The 11158-nt window shown below is 37.2% G+C and overlaps 1 protein-coding gene across 1 annotated transcript; it reads left to right on the top strand.

Annotated features, from left to right (window-relative positions):
- The first annotated feature begins 5884 nt into the window (after positions 1-5884).
- On the top strand, positions 5885-8023 carry LOC108778115 (RNA-directed DNA polymerase from mobile element jockey-like). The gene has a single exon (XM_018545215.1). It carries the CDS (start codon positions 5885-5887, stop codon positions 8021-8023), a length of 2139 nt encoding a protein of 712 aa, XP_018400717.1.
- Positions 8024-11158: the final 3135 nt, after the last annotated feature.

The raw sequence follows: 11158 nt of genomic DNA, 5'->3' as shown, positions 1-11158 counted from the left end.
TACAAAATGTAACAGTGTTTCGATAATGATTAATTTATATATTCGCTTTAACCATTGATTGGCAGAGAGAGAATTAAAAATTAAAGAAGAAAAATCCTACATTTTTACATAATTCTGTGTATTCACTTCGTTATAGAGCTTTTAAAGATACGGTTATAATGCAATACTTTTTGTATTTCATATGTTGTTATACCTACCCTGTAATAGTTTTGACAGTACTTTTGACATCGAGAAACTCATCAAAGTTTGAGAGCAGGCCGCCAAGTTCTTTTTTGAGTCATTAACAAATTGATACTCTGAAATTACAAGCAATTATTTTTTATTGTACGGTCCAGTATAAATTTCAAATTAAATCTCAATAACCAACTTTTATATTTTGTGCACTAAGAATAACATATTGCAGTTATTTTCTAGAAAACTGTAATATACAAATTGTAATCTGCTTTACTTATATGTATGTATGTTCAATTTTGTATTTTATTACATCGAGATCGAGAACTAGCAGCGCGAAGTGTTTTTAAATAAGAAATTGTTCTATTTAAATAAATTTTTTTTATTTTGTTTTTAAATTAATTGTGATATAATTTTTTTAAAGTAGGATTGAGTCACTTGGTTTCAAATAGAAAGATAAAGATTGTAACAAATGTGTTTTACTTTTTAATTTAGTACAATTTAAATAATAGTACTATATGAGTTCTTAAAGATTAAAGGTACCACTTGTGTTTTATTTTTTAATTTGGTAGAATTTAACTTGGCGCCGACTGTTGATATCAAATCTTGTATACAAATAATAAATGACAGTAAAATTAATTAAATAATAAGGTAGAGTAACTTGGCGCCGACTATTGATATCAAATCTGTTATACAAATGATACATGTCATTGATTTAAGTAAATAATAAGGATAATACCACGTAGGTTTTTAAAGATTAGAATTTAACTTGGCGCCGACTATTGATATCAAATCTTTTATACAAATAATCATCTCATTAGAATTAAGTAAATAAGGATAATATCACGTAGGTTTTTAAAGATGGTTCTACTAAATAGCAAATGTGATTGGTCAGTTTCACAGTCGATTAACGTAATACATTTTATTATTGAAAGATAATATATGCAATGGAAGTGAATATGTATTAATTCCAAAGTCAAAATCTATTGCATATATATAATCAGATACGCTAATAAACGTAATAAGTGATATTCTTCGCAATTTTATTTTTCACAGATGTTAATTTATCATTACTTTAACATGACATCTTTAAATTTTAATATATGTCTTTCAACATATTATTAAGATCCATAAGATGCTATAAGTATCAAAATTGTTAGATTGCTTGTCAATTTAACTAAGTGATATTACTTCGGTAGTAAGTATGTATGCGTCAATGCTGAAAAACTATCAGCGTCGCGAATTTTGGGGGGATTACATGCGCAGTATGTAAAATTCACACAATTATAATAAGCACTGTGATCCAGCTTCGACCGTAATTGACTTCTTCCTCTTGTTTATTATTGTTTATCAATTGTACGGTCTTAAAAAGATTCTAGTATAACGTAATAAGTGTTTTAGTATAATGTCATTACAAAATTGATTAATAGAACAATCGTTCCTCACAATATTAATTATTAATTATAATAATAATTTGTAAACCTTGTGACGTGACACTTTGTGTCCGTCACTCGCGAGTGCATTGGCACGGAGATCCTGTGTCCTCTAAACTCGAAGGGCGAGGGCACAAGCGAGCGTGCCAAATTTATATCTTTTTTTTGTTTCGTTTTGTATATTCTTTTATATAAAATATTTAGTAATTTCAGATTTTTAAAGAACGATTATTAGTCACATTAGAGTGTGAGCGGTGGTTATCTTAGATTCGTGTAATTTTGCCGCCTCACTCACGGAAGGAAGAAAGAAGACGTCGTGGAGGAAGCAAGAAACCACCAAAGAAGATCCCGATTGTGTCCTTAAGGAGCGCGGTACACGCAGGTCGTATTGTTTTGTAACCTCTGATAATTTGGATATTATTTGGCGATTGTCGCACCTTTATTGCAAACGACTCGGAGAGAGACGTGATAAGGGACCGTCTCAGCACGGCCCAAACATCGGCAGCCGCCTCCACTTCTGAGGAGAGCGATAGAAGACCACTGATCAAGACGGAAAGCCTCGGCCAGCTAATTTGGAAAAGCGCGCCAAAGACTCAAAGGATACGCGACCCGCAGGACTCGCTGTGATTAGTCGCGGGGTTGCGCGACAGCAACAAGCCAATTAGAATAAAGAGCGGCCTGATAGGAGAGGGGCCTAGCGGCCTGCGTGGATTAGTGATGCCGATACTTGGATCGATGCATCGAGAATCGATTCTTTTTGCTCTTAAAGAATCCATTTTCAATCGATTCTTTAATTTCTCGATTCTTTCGGAATCGATCTAATTTTTCACAGAATCGTACGTACCAATTCAATTTTTCGAAATCATTATTTTGAAAGAGAGGCGACTGGCGAATGATTCGACACGAAGCATTTTTTGGATGCTGCCAATCACTGCGCCTATAACTTTTGTCATTGTAGAACAATGGTATGTTTCTACTCAGCGCGTCACGCGTCGCATCGTCGTAGCGTCTTTCATGACGCGACGCGTAACGCGCTCAATGGAAACGTATCCTAAAGGTGCAGTTACATACAAGAGTCAAGCAACAGAAACAACAACTAATCAACAAGGCGATACGAGCAGTGGTGTAAAAAATATTTTCTTTGCCATTAGCCATATTGGCCTGGTTTACATCGTGCACTTGATACGCGTATCAAGTACTATATTCGTATCAAATTCGTACTATAAACATTTAGTACGCACGATGTAAACGCTGTCGGATTATTTTGGTACGAGCGTATCAAACAGGAGTATCGTACTAAACTGATACGCGTATCAAATGATACAAATGGCGATGTAAACGCATGAAACACATTTAATACGCGTACCAATTCTTTCACGATGTAAACCAGGCCATTGTCACACTGGTTGCTGAATGCATCTTAATACTATGTGGTTTATGTCCGTCTAATTATTGATGCGCATGTCTCTTTGGTCATAGTCAATGGTGGAAGTAATACTGATTTAGTTAGGTTAGACAATAGACCGTTAGGCAATTAAGTAATTACAGAGAACATAACGCCGTAACGCTTATATGCACTTTGCACTGCCCTACTATATATTGCGTAAGTCTTGAAAAGTTATTAGCTGCATTCTGTTATTCATTACCAGTACTGTGTCATACCGACAAACCGTGTCTGTGTCGCTCGTTGGAAAGCACTCTATGGGTGCTTTCCAGCAAGGACACAGTCAGACATTGCGTAACACAGGCAATCATTTCATTCTTGTTTAACGTAGATAAACAACAAGGATGTAATAATTTACTGTTTGAGTTATTTTAAATACTAAATTTTAGAAGGTCTCTCTCTCTCTCTCTCTCCCCCCCCTCCCTCTCGATACTGGTGAGTGTCAAGCCGCAATTATTTTTGCTCTGATTATATATTCGAATTCTCACGCTCCTTTAACTTTTTCCGAGGGAAATCATCGGCAGTGGGTGCATAATCTGTGGACCTGCACACATGGTGCAAAGTGAGTTATCGACCTAAGTTTGCGTCTACAGTGCACCTATTTCTAATATTCGCTAATTGCCACGTTGACGGGCGAACGACATTTTTCGGCCAGGACAATCATTGCGCAGGTCATCAGTGTCACGTGACACCTCTAGCCAAATTACTTAAATATTACTTGGGCACCTATACTACACTGCTCCTATGTATTGAGAGTCAACTGCTGACGAAGTCTGAAGTGTCTTCGAGGCACCACGTGACCTCTGACGTCTGCTACGCGTCACTCTTACGTCAGCCCAAACATCTGCCACCTGTCCGCGACCATAGAACTTGACAGCTGAGCAATCAACCGTCGCATCGCACAGGGTTTGGCTGAAATTCTCTAAGTGTCGGCATAATTCATGTCATACATAAGGCCCAGCAAAAGACCTAAAGTAGGCAGTTCGCGAACGACGTGCAGTAAGTGTCACAAACCCGTCGTTGATAAATACACGTGCGAAACGTGTTCATGCGATTATCATTTAAGCTGCGCTCAGATTTATATTCGTAATAAGCCTGAAAGCAACTGTTGTTTTCAATCGTTCCGGCACTTGCTAGATTCGGACGACAAGTCAAATTCGTTTCCCCCCGTCGACGATCTTCCATCTACTTCGCCTCTCTCTGTTCCCGAAGTCGCGCCGTCTTTGTTCGATTCAGCCGTCTTTCTCATCGCTCCTATTCCGTCCGTCGTATCTTGTCCTCGTTCGTCTACCCCACTCTCGTCCGCTACCTCTAGTACCTCTCCTACTATGGACAACGGTGAAGGCAATGCATCGGCGCCGGCAGGAGCGGCAGCACCCGCGATTTTCCCTCAGTTACCTCTGGACTGGCACACACTTGATACGGCGCAACAATTAACGCGGATCATGCAAACGTGTATGGAAGGTTTTCAACATATGAATTCACGATTAGACTCGTTGAGCGCCACGGTTGGGCAAAATACGGCAGCATGTCGTGCAAACGCTACGCATATTCAGGAAATTAAAGATCTGCACTCTTATTCTCAGCCGACTCCGGACATTATAATTACCGGAATACCGAGCAGTACAATAATTTCTGACCAGGAAATAACTAAACGTGTGCTAATTAAATTAAATGTCCCACATTTACTACAAGACATACTGCAAATACGACGAATTAACGCCACGCGCCGTGACGTAGCTGCCGGTAACCTAGGGACCATCGATACTGAACCTATACGAAGTCAATTTTCAATTGTAATTTCCTTCAAGTCCGTAGCTGTTCGGAATTTTATAATAGATTGTAAAAGAAAAACCGGGAAATTAACTACGGCGGATATCTTTCCGGAATTAAATACCGCCAACCTGAACACAATATATGTCGACGAACAGCTCCCGACGCGAACATTTCGGCTATTAAAAGCTACGAAAGCCAAAGCTCGGGAAATGAATTATGCCCGCGTATGGCATCGCAATAACCAAATTTTCGTCCGCAGGGATGAACGATCTAACCCAATCCCGATCAATACAGAATCAGATCTAGATAAGCTAGTCTTGACTAGATACACCTTTGCCGCATAATTCATCGCCCACAAATATTCTTATTGCGCATAGTAACATTAACTCTCTACGTGCTCATTTTGAAGCGGTCGAATGCTTCTTAAACGATCGTTCACCGCACATCTTCGCGCTAACAGAAACGTGGCTCACACCCGCAGTGCCTAGCGAATGCATTAATGTTGCTAACTACCAGTTATTTAGGAACGATCGAAATATAATCTCGCCAAATAGCTCTCGATACGTACAAGGTGGCGGTGTAGCGTGTTATATCCATAATTCGCTTAATATTAAAGTTCTCGAGCGGTCTAAAGGGAACAGTATTAATAGTCCCGAATTCTTAATTGCGGATGTCAGATCAAAATCCAGTACGCTACTTTTGGCTGTTATTTATCGCCGGCCCAGTGGTTAGTTATTTAATGATTTTATACTTAGTCTAGAACTGTTTCTTGCAGATTATAAAAATCTAGTAATTATGGGTGACTTGAATTGCAACCTTCTTCGTGATAGTTTTGAATCAAATTTTTTACGTACTGTTATTAGAGATTATTCGCTTTATCTAGTTCCCCATACTGCAACACATCATACGTCAGAGGCGGATACTCAAATTGATGTTTGCATTACTGATTCTGAGCTAAAAGTACGTAATTATTCACAATCGGAGGTGCCATTCGCAGCTGGCCATGACTTAATTTGATTTACGTATAACCTTCACGTTTAGGGATTTCAAAAATTGTAATATGGTAAGGTTAAATTCGGATATTGTACTAGCGCTCACAAATACCATGTTGGAATTCCCGCAAGAGCTATCGCTGTCAAATCCACATGTTAACGAGGTTCTTTCGATTTTTTGTAATGCTGTAATAACCGCGTTCGATTTTCATGCGCCGATGCGAACTGTGAAAGTTATACATCAGCATGTCCCATGGCTAAATGAAAATATAAAGTCCGAAATCAAAGAACGGGATAAACTCTATCGTCAGGCCAGACGTACCGGCAGTGACAGAATCATGGCCGAATATAAGATGCAAAGAGCGACCATTAAGAATTTGATGCGACATACCAAGGAACAATTCCTGTCGAGTTCCATTTCAAAACTGCGTGACCCGGCAGCAATTTGGTCTTTTCTGCGGAGAATGAGACTCCTAGAATCAAGATCGACATCTTCTTTACAACATTTTTCCGCCTCAGAACTCAATGCTCATTACACCACGATCACAACAGTCCATCCGCCCTGCTCGATACAGACCTTCAATAGCATCCTGTCATACCATTCACCAACTCACACTTCGACTTTTAGCTTCTCAACTCTTTCGATCACACAGGTTACCAATGCTCTACTAACAGTAATACCTAAATCTAAGGGCCGTAGCCCTGATGGCCTTCAACTTGCTCACATAAAGGATACTGTTACGTCAATAGCACCGTACCTAACATATATATACAACCTTTCCCTTTCTACGGGAGAATACCCGGCGGAATGGAAATGCTGCTCGATCATTCCACTTAATAAATCATCCATCCCTGCAACACCTGCAGAAACGCGTCCAGTAGCTAACCTACCACATCTCGCGAAATCATTAGATTCCATAATCGCACAACAAATTTCGACGTACTTGGAGAACAATAACCTCATAAACAAATTCCAATCTGGGTTTCGACGGCATTTCAGTACGCAAACTGCGCTTTTAAATGTCCTCGACGATGCACGCGAAGCGATCGAACGCCAATGTGTGACCATTTTGGTATTATTCGATTTTAGTAAGGCATTCGACACGCTAGATCATTCGCTGCTTTTACTTGCACTCAGGGAGTATGGTTTTAACGACGAGACTATGCTATGGTTCCACTCCTACCTGACCGGACGATCACAAACAATTGTAGATAACGAAGGAAAACCATCACCAACACTACCATCTACCCCAGGAGTACCTCAGGGGTCGAGTTTGGGACCAGTACTTTTCTCCATGTTCATTAACTCATTGTTTAACCGACTGACCTACTGCCGAAATACATGTGCCATCTTTGCCGATGACACGCAGTTTTACCTGTCTACGCCCTTATATCGCATCGAACAAACTGTGGCGGAACTAAATTGCGAGATCCAAACGTTAGTCGAATGGGCCAGTGAGTTCAAACTTACACTGAATGCTAATAAGACCAAAGCCATCATTATAGGATCTACGCAACAGCTACTTAACCTATCCAAAATTAACATACCATTAATAACAGTTGATGGAGTTACGATACCGTACTCCGATACGGTTAAGAATCTTGGAGTTCACATAACAGCCGATCTGACAAGGAATCGCCATATATCACAAATATCGTCCAATGTATATCATGCTCTCTATCGTCTGAAATTTCGCGGATCCACCCTGCCAACAACAGTTAAACTACATCTAGTCAATGCTCTCGTCACACCACATTTTGATTATGCCTGTTTAACCTTCAATGACGTTACTGACCATCTCAATACTAAACTGCAAAGATTACAAAATGTGGCTCTCAGATATGTCTATAACCTGCGTCGCGATTCACAATTGGCATATTTTAGACAACAAGCTAATTGGTTGACAATCCGAGCCCGGCGACAGTATTTTCTAGGATGCACAGTCTACTCTATACTGAGTACTTATCGTCCTCAATACCTTTATCGTCGATTTACCACCTGTAATCCTGATATTAGAAGATCAGTTCGCCATCACGAAACCTTCGACTTCCCGTTTTGCCGCACTAACTATTACAAAAACTCTTTTTGGATCACCGGTATGAAAAATTGGAATTCTATTCCTCAAAACATTACAAATACCGCAACACTACAATCTTTCAAAAATGCATATTATAAGTACCTAATTGCTGCCGAACGTTCTACTTAAAAATCCCGTGATTGTTCGACTTTATATTTTCATAGTCACATCTTTCGATTAAATTTTGTATTTGCACAAATTCTAGAATTATAACTACCTTAACTGTTCTTTCATCGCACTCCACCAAATATTTGACATGTATACAATTTTCTTTCTTTTTTATTTTTATTACGTGCGTTCTTTTCCAGAGAGACTTGCAGAGTCTCATGTACTGAGGCGTATATTAATTAATTAATTTCGAATTCTGTGATAATAAGTAATACAGCGAAATAGTATACGTTTTGTATAATTCTGTAAATTGTTTACGGCTGTTCAGCCAAAACATAAATAAAACATTCAATCAATCAATCAATCTCCCTCTCCCTCCCTCTCCCCCTCTCTCCCTACCTCCCTCTCCCCCTCTCTCTCCCTACCTCCCCCCCCCCCCCCTCCCCCTCTCTCCCTACCTCCCTCTCCCTCCCTCCCTCTCCCTCCCCTCTCTCTCTCTTTCTCTCTCTCTCTTAATATAATCCTTATTTTTTGAACTGTAGGTCCAACCAGAGGAAGTAAAAAGCAATTTTTGTTTTTTCATATAGTCACTACATCAAACCATCTCAAAAGATTTCTTATATCACTGATTACAAATATAGTTGATAAATACACTGTCAATTGACAATGTCAACTAGCACTGCTTCAGAAAACATTGCCAATAAAGTGACACTCATTCCCAGTAAGGACTTGATTAAACAGTATTATGTTGTCTTTGATTCAGTATCAAAGCGTTGTACGTTGTGTAACAATATTTATAAGCATCACAACAATACGACGAACCTAAAAAACCATCTGAAGCGAAAGCATAAAGCTATAATGATTCAACAAAACACTTCAAAAAAAATTACATCTGAAAATGAAAATAATTGTGCTATCGATGTGTCTGATTCTGAATCCCACTGCAGTCTACAATCTGTTCAAAGTGACTCAACTAATGCAAAAGATCAGACTTCAACACAAAAGCAAGTTTCGATTAAAAAGGCTTTTTCGAGGATAAATGAATATAATGGTAACTTGTTTAATATTGTATTTTTATAATACTTATGTTGAACATAATTTCTAATTAAAAAACAAATCTTTTTCTTTATATTAAAATTAAAATAATAATTACTATAACATATATTTAACATTTATAGTTAATTTTACTATTCTTGTTTATTAATAATGTTAATTAAGAAAGAAAAACAACTTGAATGGTCAACATTGTGAGAGTAATTATATACTATATTATATTAAAGATGAATATATAAAATTAAAATATGCTAAAATTAATACTAATCTATTTTTTAAAAAAACAACAAGCTTTACAGTGATTAATTTTTCTCTCTTACTATTATTTTTTCTTAAAAAGACTTAAACGCATTATTTTTTAAATTTCTTTCTTTTCATACCATTTTTGATGAATTAAAAAATAATTAACACTTACTATATTAGTATACAACTAAATTCGATACTGTACTTTAATTTTTAATACATTTTAATTTGATCTAATAAATTTAAACCAAATTAATACATTTTAATTCTCAGTTTAATATAGTAAACCGAAAATCAAATCCGTGTTACAGATGGTGGTAATAAATCGGGAGAAATAACAAACGCCATCACGTTTATGATTTTGAAGGACTTACAGCCATTATCCATAGTAGAAGATGAAGGTTTTCGACGATTACTTAAAATTCTTGCGCCGTTATATACAGTTCCAAGTAGGATGACTATTACAAGTCGCATCGACGAAAAATTTGTCGCGCTAAGTTCGATTGTAAAAGAAAAATTGACAGGGATTGATAACATTGTGTTGACATCGGATATTTGGACGGACAAGTATAATAGCAAAAGCTACTTATGCCTTACTGCACATTTTATTGAAGGTACAAAAATTGAATCCATTAATCTTGGGGTTCGTCTTCTAGAAGAAGCTCACAATGCTATCTATTTGTCGCAAATTTTAAAATCATTTTGTCACGAATGGAACATTGATCTGAATAAAGTGATAATAATGATTACAGATAATGCTGCTAATATATCGAAAGCTGCACGCGATACATTTGGACATTTGCCATGCTTTGCACACCAGCTCAATCTAGTAGTCAGGGATGCAATTAAATTAACACCTGAATTTAAAAATATTGTAACAAAAGTAAAAGAGATTGTAACTTTCCTTAAACGATCGGTAGAAGCAGCAGATGAGTTAAGAGCGCTTCAGATGAAAACAAATCCCAACGGTAAACATTTGAAAGTAATTCAAGAGTCAGAAACTCGGTGGAACTCAACATTCTATATGTTGAAAAGGTTTTGCAAACTATCCGAATTTATTAGTACTGTCCTGTTCAAATATTCAGACTTGCAAATGCTATCTTATTCCGATATAACATGCATTGAAGAATCGCTTAAAATTCTTTTTCCTATAGAATCCGTAACTGTAGAAATGTCAGGTAAAAAGTATGTAACTGGAAGTAAAATTATTCCAATTGTTCATTGTTTAAATAGTGTAATAAGTCGTTTAAATCCATGTAATGAAATTGCTGAAAAATTGAAAAATAACATTCTAGATCAGATAGATACGCGATTCTATGGAAGAGAATATTCCAATCAATCATCCATAGAAAAAAATTATTTTCTCAGTGTCGCAACTTTATTAGATCCGCGTTTTAAAAAATTACATTTCACAAGTATCATGGATTGTTCGAAGGCGATCACAAGAGTGTCAAACTTATTAAAACAACGAAATAATATTGAAAATCAGGCAAATAACGTAAATTGTTTAAAAACCCCGCCCAAAAGTAATGTTTTATCTGTGTGGAATTTTCATGATGAATTAGCATATAACAATACTAAAAATGGTAAAAATGTAGATTAGGGGAGCCTCCCCCAATGACCTTGACCTTGACATATGTTGTCAAGGTCATGACCCTGAGTGACCTTGAGGAAGTTTTAACCGTCGGACCTAACTCGTTAAAAAGTTATTAATAAAAAAAGTTTCAAAATTAACGTATCATTTCTGGAAAATTATACGTATTAACGTATCATTTCTGCCATATATGTATTATGACAAGTACTATTTTTACACACGCGCGCGCGCACGCACACACACACACACACACACACACACACACA

The sequence above is a fragment of the Cyphomyrmex costatus genome, unplaced genomic scaffold, assembly GCF_001594065.2.
Source record: "Cyphomyrmex costatus isolate MS0001 unplaced genomic scaffold, Ccosl1.0 scaffold481, whole genome shotgun sequence".
Taxonomy (NCBI): Eukaryota; Metazoa; Arthropoda; class Insecta; order Hymenoptera; family Formicidae; genus Cyphomyrmex; species Cyphomyrmex costatus.
This window is presented reverse-complemented; position numbering and strand designations above follow the sequence as displayed.

What these genes read in the sequence shown, in the direction of transcription:
- LOC108778115 (XM_018545215.1), top strand. Translation starts at nt 5,885, where the DNA reads ATGGTAAGGTTAAATTCGGATATTGTACTAGCGCTCACAAATACCATG.